The 17,364-nt window shown below is 56.0% G+C and overlaps 2 protein-coding genes across 4 annotated transcripts; one reads left to right on the forward strand and one right to left on the reverse strand.

The window, feature by feature from the left end:
* Nucleotides 1–3,972: 3,972 nt before the first annotated feature.
* On the forward strand, nucleotides 3,973–9,542 carry MAPK7 (mitogen-activated protein kinase 7). 3 transcript variants are annotated; one of them, XM_044745372.2, is made up of 7 exons: nucleotides 3,973–4,134; nucleotides 4,959–5,195; nucleotides 5,713–5,878; nucleotides 6,521–7,599; nucleotides 7,709–8,379; nucleotides 8,785–8,918; nucleotides 9,061–9,542. In XM_044745372.2, the coding sequence occupies exons 2-7, from the start codon at nucleotides 4,964–4,966 to the stop codon at nucleotides 9,212–9,214; spliced, it is 2,436 nt and encodes an 811-aa protein (XP_044601307.1). In that variant the 5' UTR covers nucleotides 3,973–4,134; nucleotides 4,959–4,963; the 3' UTR covers nucleotides 9,215–9,542. The 3 variants fall into 3 exon arrangements, with proteins under 3 accessions (XP_044601307.1, XP_070338385.1, XP_044601310.1); XM_070482284.1 differs by lacking the exon at nucleotides 3,973–4,134 and adding an exon at nucleotides 4,510–4,665; XM_044745375.2 differs by lacking the exons at nucleotides 3,973–4,134; nucleotides 4,959–5,195; nucleotides 5,713–5,878 and adding an exon at nucleotides 6,284–6,423.
* Nucleotides 9,543–9,662: 120 nt separating this feature from the next.
* On the reverse strand, nucleotides 9,663–12,946 carry MFAP4 (microfibril associated protein 4). Its single transcript, XM_014851675.3, has 6 exons — nucleotides 12,788–12,946; nucleotides 12,401–12,479; nucleotides 11,989–12,143; nucleotides 11,403–11,499; nucleotides 11,144–11,326; nucleotides 9,663–10,759 (listed from the first exon to the last, which is right to left on the reverse strand). The coding sequence occupies exons 1-6, from the start codon at nucleotides 12,791–12,793 to the stop codon at nucleotides 10,512–10,514; spliced, it is 768 nt and encodes a 255-aa protein (XP_014707161.3). The 5' UTR covers nucleotides 12,794–12,946; the 3' UTR covers nucleotides 9,663–10,511.
* Nucleotides 12,947–17,364: the final 4,418 nt, after the last annotated feature.

Genomic DNA, 17,364 nt, shown 5'->3' on the forward strand with positions numbered 1-17,364 from the left:
GGGAGCGGTGGGGACTGTGGTGAACTGGAGAGCCCACGCCCGTCCAATGGTGGGGCTACTGCTCAGTGAGTCCATAACTGCTATGTGGAAATGTAGGTCTGATGTTGACAGATCTTCTGATTTTCTGAAAAATACCAACCAACCAACCCAGAAATCTTGATTTTTATGATATCGCCCCATTTTTAACATAGGCAAATAATTCCAAGCTTTTAAAAAGCACTGTGTGAGTCATTCCCCCATACTGCTGGTGGAAGTCTAAATGGGTACAATCTCTAAGAACAGAAATTTGATATTAACTTTTACAATTACAAGCACAATCTTTAACTTGGCACTCCCACTTCTGGCTATTTATCCTGCAGATACGCTTGCAGGGCGCAAAATGGTGTGTTCAAGACGATTCATGACAGCACTGTTTACAACAGCAAAAAATGTAAACGAATCTAACTGTCACCTGGAGGGTGTTGGTTAAATCGATTGCACTTGTAAATGGATACTATGCAGCTGTAAAAAAGAATGAGGTGGTCTCTTAGATGTGACATCAAAAGCACAATGACAAAAACACAGATAAATTGGAATTCATCTCAACTAAAACTTTCAAATTTTACAATCTTTTGTGCTTCAAATGATACTATCAAGAAAGTGAAAAGACAATCCACAGAATGGGAATAAATATTTGTAAATCTTATATCTGATAAGGGATTTATATGCCAAATATATAAAGAACTCTTATAACTCAACGATAAAAAGGTAAATAATGCAATTAAAAATGGACAAAGGATTTGAATAGACATTTCCCCAAAGAACACAAAAAGATGCTGAACATCGTTAGTCATCAGGGAAATGCAAATGAAAACAATGACATACCACTTCACACCCACTAGGATGGGCTATAATTAAAAAAAAAAAAAAGGGAAAATAACAAGTGTTGGTGAGGATGTGGAGAAATTAGAACCCTCAAATATTGCTGTTCAGATTGTAAAGTGGGGCAGCGACTGGAGAAAACAGTTTGGCAGTTCCACAAAAAGTTAAACATAAAAGTTTACCACATGAGCCAGCAATCCCAACCCCAGGCATATACCCAAGAGAACTGGAAACGTCCACACGAAAACTTGTACATAAATGTTCACAGCAGCATCCTCATTTATAATTGCCAAAAAGTGGAAATAACTCAAATGTCCATCAACTGATGAACAAATAAACAAAATTTGGTATGTCCAAACAATGCAACATATTTGGTCTTAGAAGGGAATGAGGGGCTGGCCCCGTGGCCAAGCGGTTGGGTTCACGCGCTCTGCTTCAGCAGCCCAGGGTTTCACCAGTTTGGATCTTGGGTGTGAACATGGCATCGCTCATCAGGTCATGCTGAGGTGGCATCCCACATGCCACAACTAGAAGGACCCACAACTAAAATATACAACTATGTACTGGAGGGATTTGGGGAGAAAAACTAGGAAAAAAAAAAAAAAAGACTGGCAACAGTTGTTAGCACAGGTGCGAATAAAAAAAAAAAAAAAAGGAAGGTAATCCTGACCCATGCAACAAGGATGAATCTTGAAATCATTATGCCAAGTGAAGGAAGTCGACACAAAAGGTCACATATCGTAAGATTCCATTTATGTGAAATGTCCAGGGTAGGCAAATCCAGAGACACAAAGTAGATGGGGGAGGAGAACTGAGGAGTCACTGCTAACGGGTTTCTTTTTGGGTGATGCAAATGTTCTAAAATTAGGTAGTTGTGATGGTTGCACAACTCTGTGAACACACTGAAAAACACTGAATTGCTCACTATAATAATTTTATAGTATGTGAATTATATCTCAAAAAAGCTGTTATAAAAAAAGAATGAGGGACCTCTCTGGTTATGGATATTTAATGATCTTCAGGAAAAGTGCATGTAAAATGCTACCTTGTGTAATTGAAGGGGAGGATAATAAAAACACGTATTTGTACTTACTTGTGTTGACTCTGTATTGCTTGTTTCTTATTTCCAGTAAGAAACTATAATGTTCACTGCAGCACTATTCACAATAGCCAAGACGTGGAAACAACCTAAGTGTCCATTAATGCATGAATGGATAAAGATGTGGTATATATACACAATGGAATACTACTCAGCCATAAAAAAGATGAAATCTTGCCATTTGCAACAACATAGATGGACCTTGAGGGTATTAGCTAAGTGAAATAAGTCAGATAGAGAAAGACAAATATTATATGATCTCACTTATACGTGGAAGGTACACAAACAAACACAAAGATATAGAAAACACATTGGTGGTTACCAGAAGGGAAAGGGGATGGGAGGGCAAAAGGGGTAAAGGGGCACATGTGTACAGTGACACATGGCCACTAGACTTCTGGTGGTGAAGACGATGCAGTCTATACGGAAATCAACATATAATGATGTACACCTGAAATTGATGTTACAAACCAACGGTACTTCAATTAAAAAAAAAAAGAAAAAAAGGCAGGCATCCGGAAGTGGGACCAAGATTTTTCACTTAAACCTTTTTACATTGTTTTGAACGACGTGAAACATTCCTTTTTAAAGAAGAGGTCAGTCGTGTCACATGCAGCAGAGCTCAGTAAGGCAAGGACTGAAGAATGTCCATTGGCTTTCACTATAGTTTGATGATTGATAACTTTTCCAGGACAGATTCAGGGCCGAGTGAGGGGAAAGGCAAAGCAGCTCATAGGGGATTGAAAGGTAAATGAGAAGCAGGGAGTCTCTAGCAGAGATTGTGGAATAGTCTGTAACTTGTACACCCAGCCTTGCTGAAACAGTCACAGAGAGGTACTTAAGAAGATACATAGTTTATGAGTCTCTTCTGGTACTTCAGGTTTTATTCCTGGGTTAGACAGCATCATCACACAGCTGTCCACCCGGCCCCCTGGAGACGTGTTTGTGTCCTGCTTTTGTACAACCTCTACCTCCACTGAGGGGCCCCGCAGGCCTTACACTGCACGTGCCTCAGAGCTAGGGAAGAATGTCCACTGTATCACCTAAAGAAAGGTCATCGGAGAAATTCTTTCAGACCTCAGTGACAAAAAATGTCCGCTTCCCATGAATATGATTTATTAATGTTCAATGCAAATCGTGTGACAGATAATTCGGCTTTTTACTAAACTGTCAGGAAAATCAGAAACAAATTTATAGTTTTAAACTCAGGAGGCCCATATGATCTTTGTCTAAATACTAGATATTTATTTATCCTGGGGCTGACCTAATACTCCTAAATACATTTTTCTTTGTTGAGTTTTTAAAAATGCAGTACTATCTACTTTTCTACCTTAATGTTTAGATTCTAACAAACTTCTTAAAATTCAGTGCAAAAGTATGGAAAAGAGTTAACAAAAAGAAACTGTCACCACTAGAAAAGAGAAGAGCTTCTGAGGAGCTGGTAAATTCTTTCGTTTAATTCAATACACTGGCTCCTCCGCTCCTCGGCCTCCCAGCCTCCGCCTCCCTGTTTCCCCGGCTCGAGCTCGGCCCTTCCCGCTCTTCGCAGTTGGTGGAGAAAGCCACCTTTGGAGTCCGCACTCCAGAACCTTCCTCCTTCCAGCCCCACCTCGAGCCCCTGCTTAACACCTTCCCCCCGCTCCCACCGCCCACCACGTCGCCTCCACCACCTGGACACCCGGCCGAGCGGGAACGGTGGTCGCTAAGCACGTGCTGGACGAATGAACGAACTACGGGGCTCTGGAGGGGGCGAGGGCACCTGGTCTCCAGCGCGGGCTCTGCTGGCCCGAGAGGCCGAGGCCGGACGACCCACCCGCTACCCCTCAGCCCCGCCGCGACCCACCCAGCGGACGCTGTGGGACACAGCCGCCGCACGGAGACAACGCGCCGGACACGGGAAACTGCCAGCCGAGGCCCAGGGACCCCGGAAGCTGCGCGGAGAGGACCAGCCACCGGAAGTCAGTGGCAGCTTCAGGCCGGACGCTCTAGAATCCTGGAGGACCTGGATCTCTGTGGTTGGACGTGACGGATCACCCTCTACTCGGGATCATGCATTCTCACAGCCCGGCTCCCCGACTGATCCAGAAGATGGTGGGGCACAATCCCCCGGGCGATGGGGACTGACAAGAGAGGAAGGGCCTAAAAGAGGGGGATTTCGTGACTCGGCCGCCAAGGTAACAGTCCCCAGCACCTTAGCCCCTCCGACCTCCCGTGACCACCTACCACTGGCTGGAGGAGCCCGAGCCGATAGCTAGGGTTACGCCCGCGCGCGCGCGCACGTACGGGGGCGTTGCCCTCCGTTCACGCGCGCTCGGGGCCGCCAGCGCGCATGCGTCAGAAGACGGCGCCGGGCCGGGAGCACACCCCTGGGAAGAGCCGGGCGCCCTCTGGGCGGCTCCCGCCGGCGAGCTGGACAGCGGCGCGCGCGCGCGCGGGTGGAGGCGTGGCTTCCTCGGCCGGTGGGCCCGGATTGGATGCCGCAAGTCTGAGGGGTGGGAACCTCCTCGGAGGCCGCCCAGCGATTGGCCAGAGGCTGGAAGGAGCGTGTTCTTGGAGGCGGGGCGGGGGCCGGCAGGGCGAGCCCGACGCCGAGGTGGTGGCGGCGGCCTTGAATAAGTGAGTGAGCGGCTCCTGGAGTGCCTCTCCACCGGGGACGGGAGGTCGGGGGGTCCCGGGACCCCCGAAAGCCGCGAGGCGACGCCGAGGTGAGGCGCCGTGCGTGAACGCGGGCGAGGGAAGCGGAGCGCCCCGCCCTCCCGCCCTTCCTGGACCGCGCCTCGCGGCGCCTCCCCCGCCGGCCCGCGTCCGCCCGCACCCGCGCTCGGCGCCGAGCCCCGGGTGTGCGCGGCCGACGCGCGCCCGCGCTCCCTTCCGCCCCCTCCCCGGCTCCCGCTGGCTCCGCTCCGGGAACTCGGAAGTTCCCTGGTCCTGCCCCGCCTCACAGAGGGGAAACTGAGGCCCGGGGGGCGGGCCCCTCCTTTCCCGCGTCTCCACGCAGACGCCATGGCCGAGCCCCTGAAGGAGGAAGACGGCGAGGACGGCTCCGGGGAGCCCCCCGGGCCTGTGAAGGCGGAGCCCGCCAGCGCCGCCGCCTCCGTGGCGGCCAAGAACCTGGCCCTGCTCAAAGCCCGCTCCTTCGACGTGACCTTCGACGTGGGGGACGAGTACGAGATCATCGAGACCATCGGCAACGGCGCCTACGGCGTGGTGTCCTCCGCGCGCCGCCGCCTCACCGGTGAGCCCCGGCCGCGGCCCGGCAGGAGGCCGGCGGGGGTCCCGCTCCGGTGCGCGGATCGGGGGTGCCGCCCGGGTGCCGGGCTGCGCTGGGCGTGCTGCTCGCGGGGGCTGGATGCCGGCCCGGCAGCCCGCTCCCTCCTTGCGTGACCGTCCCAGTGAGGCCGGGGCGGCCTCATGTCCGGGGCAGAGCCTGGCGCGAGCGCGCGGGCGGCGCGGCGCGAGGCGGAGTGGGCACAGGGCTGCGGTCCAGGCTGCCTCTGGCCGGCTGTGCAGCCCCCAGCGGGCTGCGCCAGGGATTCCTGTCGCTACCTTTGCGCTCTTAGCACCTGCCTCAGGGGACAGATGTGGGGGAACCTGAGCCCTTAGGCGAGTGCTGAGCGCAGCAGGGCTGGGCGGTGGGGGCTTGGCGCGTGACCGCTGTTTGCATCCTGGCAGGGAGGTGTTGAAAGCGGCCTTGGGCCGCGCGCACCTACCCCCACGTGCCTTATGCTGTCTGCCTTTTCTCTGCTCCCCAGGCCAGCAGGTGGCCATTAAGAAGATCCCTAACGCTTTTGACGTGGTGACCAATGCCAAGCGGACCCTCAGGGAGCTGAAGATTCTCAAACACTTCAAGCACGACAACATCATTGCCATCAAGGACATCCTGAGGCCCACCGTGCCCTATGGCGAGTTCAAATCTGTGTAAGGAGCAGGGGTGGGAGAGGGAGGCAGAACTGGGTCCTTTTCTGAAGGCTGGGACCATATTGCTGAAGTTCTGGGAGGGCAGCTGAACCTAACGTGGCAGGCTGGGAAAATTCCCACAGTTCCAGTACCAGTGCTCCCTTACGGCTTTGTCCGGGATGACTGTGATTCCTCAGGAAGAGTACAGGCGGTTTTATGGAATCTCAGTATATAGGATGGCAAATGTGGGACTTTCATACCATAAGTGCACCCTCCTACTCCCATAGCAGACATCACTAATCAATCTCAGAACTTTTCTACAGAAAATGGAGGAGGCTTCGTAATTTCATCATAGTTTTTCAAGCAGGCACTACCAAACAATGGAGATGGCCCCAAAACTAAACCTATTGGCCAGACCTGGTTTAGTCCACCCCCATCTTTTCTATGATGGGGAAACTACGTCTGGAGAGAAAAGTGATACAACTTCACTAAAGTTCATGGAAAAGTCATAGAGAATCTAGAATCTTCGTACCATACCATGCCATTGGCCCTTACAGAGTCGAAGGGTAAGGTTGTTACGTGTCTGAAGCCAGAAGGGTGTGGTGAAGATAGGACTGGAGTGTGGGCGAGACAACCCATGTCTCTCTTCCCTGCCCCTTCTAGCTATGTGGTCTTGGACCTGATGGAGAGTGACCTGCACCAGATCATCCACTCCTCACAGCCGCTTACGCTGGAGCACGTGCGCTACTTCCTGTACCAGCTGCTGCGGGGCCTCAAGTACATGCATTCAGCTCAGGTCATCCACCGTGACCTCAAGCCCTCCAACCTGTTGGTGAATGAGAACTGCGAGCTCAAGATTGGTGACTTTGGCATGGCTCGCGGCCTGTGCACCTCGCCCGCTGAGCACCAGTATTTCATGACTGAGTATGTGGCCACGCGCTGGTACCGTGCCCCTGAGCTCATGCTCTCACTGCATGAATATACCCAGGCTATTGACCTGTGGTCTGTGGGCTGCATCTTCGGTGAAATGCTGGCCAGACGCCAGCTCTTCCCAGGCAAAAACTACGTGCACCAGCTGCAGCTGATCATGATGGTGCTGGGTACCCCATCGCCAGCTGTGATTCAGGCTGTGGGGGCTGAGAGGGTGCGGGCCTACATCCAGAGCCTGCCGCCGCGCCAGCCTGTGCCCTGGGAGACAGTGTATCCAGGTGCTGACCGCCAGGCCCTCTCACTGCTGGGGCGCATGCTGCGTTTTGAGCCCAGCGCCCGCATCTCAGCAGCTGCCGCCCTTCGCCACCCCTTCCTGGCCAAGTATCATGACCCTGATGATGAGCCTGACTGTGCCCCACCCTTTGACTTTGCCTTTGACCGTGAAGCCCTCACCCGGGAGCGCATTAAGGAGGCCATTGTGGCTGAGATTGAGGACTTCCATGCAAGGCGTGAGGGCATTCGCCAGCAGATCCGCTTCCAGCCTTCCCTGCAGCCTGTGGCCAGTGAGCCTGGCTGCTCCGACATTGAGATGCCCAGTCCATGGGCTTCCAGTGGGGACTGTGCCATGGAGTCACCTCCTCCAGCCCCACCGCCATGCTCCGGTCCTGCGCCTGACACCATTGATCTGACCCTGCAGCCACCCCCGCCGCCCAGTGAACCAGCCCCTCCGAAGAGAGAAGGTGCCATCTCAGACAACACCAAGGCAGCCCTCAAAGCTGCCCTGCTCAAGTCCTTGCGGAGCCGGCTCAGAGGTGCCTTGTGGAGGCAGTGGCTGGCCAGGGGGTGGGGTGGCGGAGGAGTGACTCCAGACTTGGACAGGGCCTCAGGGTCTTACCTTTCCCCTGCCCAACTTCCCTGCAGATGGCCCTAGTGCTCCCCTGGAAGCTCCTGAGCCTCGGAAGCCAGTGACAGCCCAGGAGCGCCAGCGGGAGCGGGAAGAGAAGCGGCGGCGGCGGCAGGAGCGAGCCAAGGAGCGGGAAAAGCGTCGGCAGGAGCGGGAGCGCAAGGAGCGAGGAGCTGGGGCCTCTGGGGGCCCCTCCACTGATCCCCTGGCTGGGCTGGTGCTCAGTGACAATGATCGCAGCCTGCTGGAGCGCTGGACTCGCATGGCCCAGCCCCCAGCCCCCACCCCAGCACCAGCCCAAGCCCTGGTACCAACGCCCGCCCCAGCGCGGCCCGCCAGCCCTCCTGCTGGCCCTGTAGCCCAGCCTGCTGGCCCCCCACCACAACCTGCAGGCTCCACCCCTGGTCCTGTACCACAGCCTGCCTGCCCAGCCCCTGGTCCTGTTCCCCACCCTGCTGGCCCTCCTGGGCCCATCCCTGGCCCTGCTCTCCAGACCACCACCTCCTCTAGCCTCCTGGCCCCCCAGTCTCTTGTGCCACCTGCCGGGCTGCCTGGCCCCAGCACTCTGGGTGTTTTGCCTTATTTCCCATCTGGCCCACCCCCTCCAGACCCCGGGGGGGCCCCTCAGCCCTCCACCTCAGAGTCACCCGATGTCAACCTGGTAACCCAGCAGCTGTCCAAGTCGCAGGTGAGAGGAGAGGCCCAGGCCATGGGCACACCTGGATCCGGGCCCAGGGAAAATGGGTTTGGGACGTCCTTGCTGTTTGTTGGGGACAGGGGGATGGGAGAGGTTTGGATGTGTCCTTGTTCTATGAAAACTGAGTGGGAGCTGGAGCTTTATCTCTGTGAATTTGTCCCCCTGCTCATGGAAGGAACAGAATGGCGATGAGCAGGTTGTTGGGAGACAAGTAAGATGCCTCCAGGGAAGTGCCCGGCCTGGAGGTGGGCCCCAGCCAGCACTCAGTGATTGTCGAAGCTGGTGCTGTCACCCATGGGTGTCCAGACAGTCACTGGCAGCATCAGGACAGGGCCCTGCAGACCTCAGCCTGCTCTTGATGGTGCCTGCATTGTAACCTGCTGTCATCCCCTGCAGGTGGAGGATCCCTTGCCCCCTGTCTTCTCGGGCACTCCAAAGGGCAGTGGGGCCGGCTATGGTGTTGGTTTTGATCTGGAGGAATTCCTAAACCAGTCTTTCGACATGGGCGTGGCTGACGGGCCACAGGATGGGTAAGATGGCTGGACCGAGCTAGAATGGGGCTGTGGGCAGGGGTTCTTGGTGTAGGAGGAGCTTGCCCGTGGGATGGTCAGGGAGCCCCTAGGCTAACAGCGCTTCTCCCCTCCACTCTCCCTGCTTCCCTTTCCCTTGCAGCCAAGCGGACTCGGCCTCGCTCTCAGCCTCCCTTCTTGCTGACTGGCTTGAGGGCCACGGCATGAACCCTGCTGACATTGAGTCCCTGCAGCGTGAGATTCAGATGGACTCCCCGATGCTGCTGGCTGACCTGCCTGACCTCCAGGAGCCCTGAGGCCCACAGCCTGTGCCTTGCCGCCAGAGGCGGGCCGACCCAGCTCCAAGGCCCACAGGAGCATCCCTGAGGGCTGGAGCCATGGGCCCGGCAGGGGAAGCTCGGCTTGGATTATTCTGCAGGTTCATCTCAGACCCACCCTGCAGCCTTAAGCAGTCACCTGAGCCACCACCAAGCCATCAGGAAACCCCCACTCCCGGAGCGATCCTTTTCAGTATTGTATTTTTATTATTATTATTGTTGTTGTTATTATTATTATTATTATTATTACACGATTTTTTTCCATCAAAATGAGGCCCGTGAAATATATGGTCCCCTTCAGTGCCTAACTCCAGTTGTCTTTTTGAAATTGAGGGCAGCGTGCCGTCAGTAAGGGAGCAAGGAGGAGCCAGGTCCCCACATTTGGGGGCCAAGCAAATGCATTTGCATGCACAACAGTCAAAGCCAGTTCGTTAAAGTCTTGAGGTTTATTGAGACCTCCAGTCCCCACCCGTTTCCAGCCCCACAGAGGTGGTCCTCTGCCCCCGCACATGGTCAAACTCAACCTGGGGTTGGTGGGGAGACCTCACATCTATGCCTACCTTGGTTATGGCTGTTCTAGGGTGGCGTGCAGTAGCCGTGGTGAAATACAGTTTGATATTGAGCTTTGGGGGCCTGGGACAGGCAGGGGAGAAGCTCAGTATGATAGTGAGTGGGGCCGGGGGTCCATGGTGCTCACCACTGGGAAATAAGTTGGTGAGAGGGAGGCGAAGGATGGGAGATACTCTGAGAACAGCCAGGGAAAGTGCTGGGGTGTGGCAATGGCAGCCACATGCAGGTGGTCTGGTGTACACTGGGTGTTGGTCAGACTGCACCAGCTCAGTCTAGCATGCTAGGGTGGCCCCAGACGTAGGAGTCCACGGTAAGGGAGCTGGCTAAGGTGGAACACAAAAGCCTGCAGTCTGGGAGAGCTGCTCCCGGCTCTCAGCCTTTGAGATAGGGCAGAGGCAACTGAGAGACTCATGGAGCCCAGCCACGTGCAGGCTGGGATGGCCGTGCCTTTCAGAGGAGGCCTGGGAAGCTGCTGGCAGCTTAGCCTCAGGTGGAGGGGGACAGAGGCCTGGCTTAGAGATGGATGCCCTGGCTGTGACGGGATCAGTTGGGGCTAGAGCCACAAGGCCCCCTGTGAGGAGCAGGTGCTAAGAGAGCAGCAGAACCAGCATATCAGGGGCCCTGGGGTGGGGCAGGGGCTGCAGAGGGAGCACTCGTGGATACCTGGAGCAGCCAGGCGAGGGTTAGAGCCTGCGGGGCCAGCCCCTCAGGTCCGCCGGATTTTCATCTCGGTGCGCTTGAGGGAGTAGTAGAAGCCCTTCCACTGGGCCCAGTTGATACCATTGGCGTAGGAGAGGTGGGAGCCACCCAGGTAGAAGCCATTGAGGTTGGCGAAGTGGCAGCTGCGGAACCAGAAGGCTCCCGAGGAGAGAGCTGCGCAGTTCTGCACAAAGAGGTCCTGGTCTCGGTCGAAAGTGGAGAACTTCTGGCCACTGTGGTAGGACAGGGAGTCGCCTGGCGGAGGAGAAGAGGGATGGGGCTGCTGAGGCTGGGAGCTGAGCCCCGAGCTGGCAGGGAGGAGGGTGACGGCAGTAACGAGTGACGCTGAGAGAGACATCACGTGGCAGCCTGGCAGGATGGGGCACCCTCCCTGAGCCAGATGTTGGGTAGTTGTGCTTCTGCAATGAAGAGAAACAGCTGCTCCTCACGGGGCTGCCTGGAGTGAGCGGACACCGCTTCTCTCCAGAGCTGAGGCCCAAGCTGGTTGGCAGGCAGCTGTGGCCCTTCCAGGCCAGGAGGGGAAAGGAGGGGCCTGAAGGGGGTCAGGGGCCAGCTGGGCAGTGCCAGCCCTGCCTTCTCCCCCCACGGTCCCTCCTTAGGCTGGCAGGCGGGGGATACCTGCCCCGCCGTCCTCGAAGCCTGCCACGTAGAGGGTGTAGCCGTCCTCCTCGGCGCTGACCGCGTTGGGCGAGATGGAGAACTCGGCATACTTGGCAGAGGCCGTGTTGTTCTCAAAGTCCTCCAGGTCCACCAGTAGCTCGTACTTCTGCTTCAGCGTCAGAAGGTGCAGGTTCTGCAGCCCTGGGGAGGAGGGGCAGCTGGTCAGCAAGGCCCTGGCTCTGGGGCAGCCCTCCAGCCCGCCTGGGCCCCACCTTACCCAGCCAGTACTCCCCGTCGGCTCTGCCGAAGCCTAGCTTGTAGTCATTCCAGCCCCGGAAGAAACTCACCGAGCCGTTAAATCTCTTCTGGAAAACCTGGAGCAGAGAGGATGGGCCTGGACGGTCAGGGGTCCAGTGGGCAGGGGCCTCACCCAGGCACGGACCCTGTGATGCTGAGGCGGTTTGTTAAAGGACTTGAGGGGCCTAAAACAAGGCGCATGCTGGCATCAGGCCCCTCAGTGAGCAGCTGCTGAGTGCCAGGAAGAGGTTAAGAGGGGGGTGTTCTAGAATTCAACCGCCTGGATATGAGTTGTGCTGGCTGTGTGACCTTGGGCAACTTACTTCATCTTTCTGGGCTTCAGTTCTTAGTCTCTAAAAGGTCCCTTCCTCCCAGGACTGCTGTGAGGATTACATGCACTAACCTACCTTAAGCACCTGGAATCCTGTGTTGGCAGCAGCTCACAAACTATGCCACAGGTATTGTTATCCCCATTTTAGAGATGAAGAAACTGAGGCTCACAGAGGTGAAGCCTGGTCACACAGTGGGGACTAGAAACAGGTCTCTGTCCCTCTCCTCCCACTCACCGTCCACTTCCCACCCGAGGTGGTCATGTCACAGAAGACGGGCACGGGCACGCTGGGGCCTGAAGGGTAGATGAGGTACACGCCATCCGTCTGGTAGCCCTGGGAGTAGATGTCGTCACAGTCCAGGGGCTGCTGAAGGCAAGACTTCTCCAGAGCTGGGGGGCGGGGAGGGTGAGGAGAAGGCCACTAAGGCATAAAAGACACTTCATCACGCCAGTTTTCCTCCCAAGGACTCTGCCACAACCAACTGCAAGATCTCTGTTAGAGGGGAGTGCTGATCGGCTCATCCACCTGCCCCATTTCATAGGAGGAGACAGGCTGGGCTCAGCCGTGAGGCCTGACTCCCAGATACCCAGCCTCTCCTCGCCCGGCCCCGATGGCCAGGCTGTGTTTGTGAACATGGGCTGCTTACCATCTCCCCGGATCCCGGAGACCTGGGGGGCGCAGGGGGGTGTGGAGAAAAGCAGCAGAAGCGGCAGGGCCAGGAGGGCCTGGCAACAGGAAAACAGGGTCACCTCCCTGCAGCCCCTCCCCCAGCCCTGGAGCCCTCTGCTTTCTCTGCAGTGGCCGCATCACACAAACCACCCCCGCCAGAAACCCCTTGCCTACCCTTTGGTCCCTCTTTCCCCTCCTAAGAAACCCCGCACTCTGGGACAGGCTCAGTGCCCTCGTAGCTTGAAAGTTTCAACTGGATCGTGAAAACTCCCTGTGCCTTCACAACCCTCTGTCTGGCAAGGGTTCTCTCCACAGGGTGGGCTCTGTCCCGCAGTGCCCTGAGTCCTCCTCCCCAGGCCCGTACCTTCATGCTGCCAGTTCAGCTCAGAGCGGCTGGGTGTCTGCTGCCCCAGACTGCAGCCGCCCACAGTTATGTGCTGGGCTCGGGCCAGCCTCCCCAACCCCGCCCCCTGTAGCTGCAGAACCCCCCTCTCCCGGCACTGAACCAGCATCCGCTTACACTGTCGGGGGCCGGGGGAGGCGGGGCTGGGGCCGGGGGACCACCTGTGTCTCATTAGGCCTGTCCAGGCCAGAGCACTGCAGACGTTAACTCCCTGCTAGCTCAGACTGCTCCCTGGATCCCCCACCGCCTGCCCCCTGGACCTGTGGGCCCCCTGGTACCCCTAGCCCATCCCCTGCTTCCTGATGGCCCCCCTTCAGATGTCTGTTTATTTTCTCCCTTTCCTTTCCTAGCCTGTGTTTCATCAGGCATTGGGGGAAGGCTGAGCAGTGGTGGGGAGGGTGTGGGCATGCCTGGGTTCTGGGGAGGGGAGGCCCATTCTGGGGGAGCAGAAGGCTGGGGGGGTGCAGCTTCAGAGCTCTTGATGTGGGATCCGGGCTGGGGCTGGGGGTGGGGGACAGGGGCAGCGGGGGCCAGGCAGTCTCCTGGCAGGGCTGGGACATTTCTGAGCCATGAGCACAGCCTGCAGACGTCCAACTGCTGTCTGCCCCAGCTGAAGCCAGGGCCCCTCTCCAGCCCCCTTCCAGCCCGCCTCGCTCTGGCCCCCTCAGGCCCCCTCCTTTCCCCTCCCGCAGAGTTCCCTGGGCAATCTGTCTGGCTCACACACCCGAGCATGAGGCCTCTTTTGTTTTTCTTCACCTCACCCCACCCCCCTTCCTTCTTCCAAACCGCTCACTTCGCTGGCGTCCCACCTCAGACTTCCCTCCAGGCGCCTCAACCAGTGTCCCATCCTCAACCCTGAAAACCCACCTCTCCCCTTGCCCCTGTTGAGCCGAGGTCTTGTCCTGTTGGCCTCCCGACCATCCCTTAGGCCCGTCTGCTCCTTCCTCCACTCAGGCCCCAGGCCTCCTTGGAGCCTCTTGCCAGGATGCTCACTGCTCCAGCCTCTTCACAGATCTCCTTGCTTCTGGGCTCCCCCTCCTTCCGTCCTCTGCACAGGCTGCCAGAACAGCCTTTCTAGATGGCTGCTCTGTTAGCGCCTGCTTAAAGCCTGGGGTGGCTCCCTCACCTCAGGGCTGAGGCTGAGTTTCTCACCTTGGACTTGAGGGGAGTTTTAAGTCTGGCTCCAACGTACCATACTGACCATAAAGTACAATGTAGCCACACCACACTTCTTGCCGTGGGGCTTCCCCTTCCTTTGCCTGCTCTGTTCCCTGTTGGGCCTACCTGTCAGTCTCCTCTGGTTGGCCATGAGTGCCAGGGTTTGTGGCTCTCATTCCAGGACACTCAACACCCATCACAGAGCACGGCACAGAGCAGGCCGGGCACAGCATTCATTCACAGATCAAATATCTTTCGAGCACCTACTTTGTGCTGGCTGCTGGGTATACAGTTATCTGCCCCAAGGAGTGGCAAACACAGGCTTCAGAGTGCAAATGTAATGTGTGTTATGAAAGAACGTTTGCCAAAGGGATGAACAAATGAAATATTCAGAGGCATGAAGTAAGAAGGCAGCTCTGGCTCTGGTCCCCTCTTTTCATTCCTGAGTTGATAAGACTCTTGGATAAGCCCTGTTGGCCTCCTTGGCTTGGTTCTGTAATTGCTAGTAGGGGTTGCCTCACTTCAGAGTTGTGTCATGTCCTGGGGTTTTGGAGCCAGGCTGCCTGCATTGAAATGCAGGTTGTGCCACCTGTTAGCTGGGTGACCTTGGATGAGTTACCTAGCCTCTCTGTGCCTTTGTTTCTTCCTCTGTAAAATGAAGTAATACAATCCTCTTCAAAGGGGTGTGGCAAGGGCTGAGTTAATACATATCAAGTGCCTAGAACAGTGCCCACAATTAGTAACTGTTTGGTAAATATTAGCTGTCATTGTCATAAACATAATGGTGGTTCTTACGTGAATGGATTGTCTTCAGCATGGTTTTTATCCTTGTCTGTGGAAGAGACAGTTCCCTGCCTCTCACTGCCCATTCTTCCCTTCGTCCTGAGGAGGAACATCTTGATTTTTAGCTGGGCTGATTGTCCAGCCTCCCTTCGTGAAGCCACATGTCTGAATTTTGGCCAAGAAGATGCAAACAGAAGTGTTATAGCAGTAGACAGCTATTCCCTCTTCTTCCTGCCCTCCCTCCGTCCTGTGGCTGGGCATGATGGCTGGAGCTCCAGCCGCCGCCTTGCACAGTGAGAATGAGGCCCTGTCGGGGCTGGTGGAGAGGTGATCAAGGAGGAACTGGCCCCTCGCGACTTTGTGGAGTGGCTCTGAGGCCAGCTCTGGACTGCCCTTCTCTAGGCCTCCTATGTAGCAGAGAGAGAAGCTGGTAGTATCTAGTTTAAGCCGCTGTTGTTTTTCCTGTTAGACACAGCTGAACCTAATCGTAAGACATCTCTCTTCTTTCAGCACATGCCAGCTAATTTTAGCACCGGCTACAGAAAGGAAAATAATGAAAAATCAGTCGTCAAAACAAATAATAAAACACGTCCTAAGTCAAGTATCAAAGACTTTTGCAGAATATAACTAATAAACAAACATAGGAACCAAAAAAAAGAGAAAAAAGAAATGAGAGAATTAAGCAATGAGATATCAATATATTTTGCCTATTAAATTAGTTTTTTAAAAAACTTACTGATAACGTGTGTGGGTGTGGCAAAGCAGGCACTCTGTTCACTGGATCGAGGTGGAATTAGTTTAACTCTTTGAAAGAAATTGGGCAGTACGTCCCAAGAGGCATTAATCCCGTTTGAAGATACTGTCTGAAGGAAATACTCCGACGTATTGAAAAAGGTACACTTATTAGTGGACATTCCCATGCTTGGGAGTTTCCCTCCTAACCGGAAAGTGGGGCACTTGCTTTCCTAGCTTGCTTGCAGTTGGGTCGAGGGCACATCACCGTGGTTTAGCCAGTCAGATGCACTGCCCTGGGAGTCATTTGGGGAGCTCTTGATTTGAGAAGCAGGAAATGAAGACTGTTCTTGGGGTGGTGGTAACCCCACGGCGTCTGGGTTCTAGGGTCTCTGGCTGGCTCGTGGTGGCTTTGCCAGTGCAGCGCTGAGTGATATTGGCTCTCGCCTGGGCTGCAAAGCTCTGAGCTTTGTTCTTGGCTCTCCAGGCAACTCGATGGCCCTGCCCATTATCTGTTTGAAAAAGACCCTGGACTCAAATGTGTGAAGATGTTTATATCAGGGCTTTTGCATTGCCAGCAGCAGACGCCAACTCTGACCGACTTTGTTGGGAGGACTGCAGGGTCTCCAGGTGTTGCTGGGAGGGTGGAGAGCTAGCTCGACTGGGAGCGGGTGGGAGCTGAGGCTGCTCCAGGGCTCTGGGCATCAGCCCTCGTGGTGGTGGTGGTGTAGGAGGGACAGTCTGTCAGGGTGATGCTGCTCACTGGACAGGCCCATGGCTTTGTCTGCTCAGGAGCCAGATTCCAGGAGGTGGGGAGCATCCATCCCACTGGTCTTCTTGGGTCACTTGCCTACCTCTGGACGTTTGCCTCTCCACTCCACCTTTCTCCATCCTGCTTTGTGCCCGGGTGCTGCCCTGTATGGAGAGCCTCGCTGGGTTCTATGGCCCCTGGCTTCTGGCTGGATTTGGCCGATGGGAAGCACCGGCAGGAGATGGGAGAAGAGAGAGGTTGGGTGTTTCTCCATGGCTCCCGTGGTGCCCAGGACTGTAGTTTTGGCAGTGGCTGTGCCGCCCCCCCGACCCCCGGTTACAGCTCCTGCCATAACCCCCTTCGCGGCTCTGGTAACCCCATTTCCTCGCTTGGGCCCTGCAGCCTGGGATGGTAATGGCTCCCACCATGCTAGTCCCCTCCACACCCTGTGCTGGCTTCCTTATTGCCTGCACGCAAGTGAAGTGTCTCTTCATTAAATTCTCTTAAAAACAAAACGGAGAGGCTGAGTCTGCCTTTTGCTTCCTGCCAGGCCCCTGGCCGACGCAAGGTCTTCCTTTGGTTTTGTTGTAAAAGCCTGGCAGCCTGTGGAACGGCACACTGATGTCTCCCCGCAGTGTCAGGCACCTCTTGTGGGACGTGCCACCTCCTCTTCTGCTCGCCCCGTTCAGCCTGAGCTACACAAGGGTGAGGACAGGGGTTTTGAAGGGAACTCCTAGGGGCAGAGAGCTGGAGCAGGGGAGGGGCGTATCCCCCGGACCAGGTCAAGTGAGGGGCTCGGAGAGAGAGACGGGGCTGCTCGCCAGCAGGAGAGGCTGTGGCTGGGGCGCCCAGGCCGGGCGATCCCCGAGGTCGCCGTGCCAGCGGGGCTGCGTGCGGAGGGCAGGGCCTGCACGGCGTTGGCAGGACGGGGACGTGGTGTCTCGGGTCCCAGGGGGCGCTGCGGAATGTCAGTTGCACTGGTTTAGGGCCCACTCTAGTGGCCTCATTTGAACCCACCTCTTAAAAGGCCCTGTCTCCAAATATAGTCACATTCTGAGGTACTGAGGGTGAGGGCTTCAACGTATGACCTTCGGGGGGCACGGTCCAGCCCATA

The sequence above is a fragment of the Equus asinus genome, chromosome 13 (assembly GCF_041296235.1).
Source record: "Equus asinus isolate D_3611 breed Donkey chromosome 13, EquAss-T2T_v2, whole genome shotgun sequence".
Classification (NCBI taxonomy): Eukaryota; Metazoa; Chordata; class Mammalia; order Perissodactyla; family Equidae; genus Equus; species Equus asinus.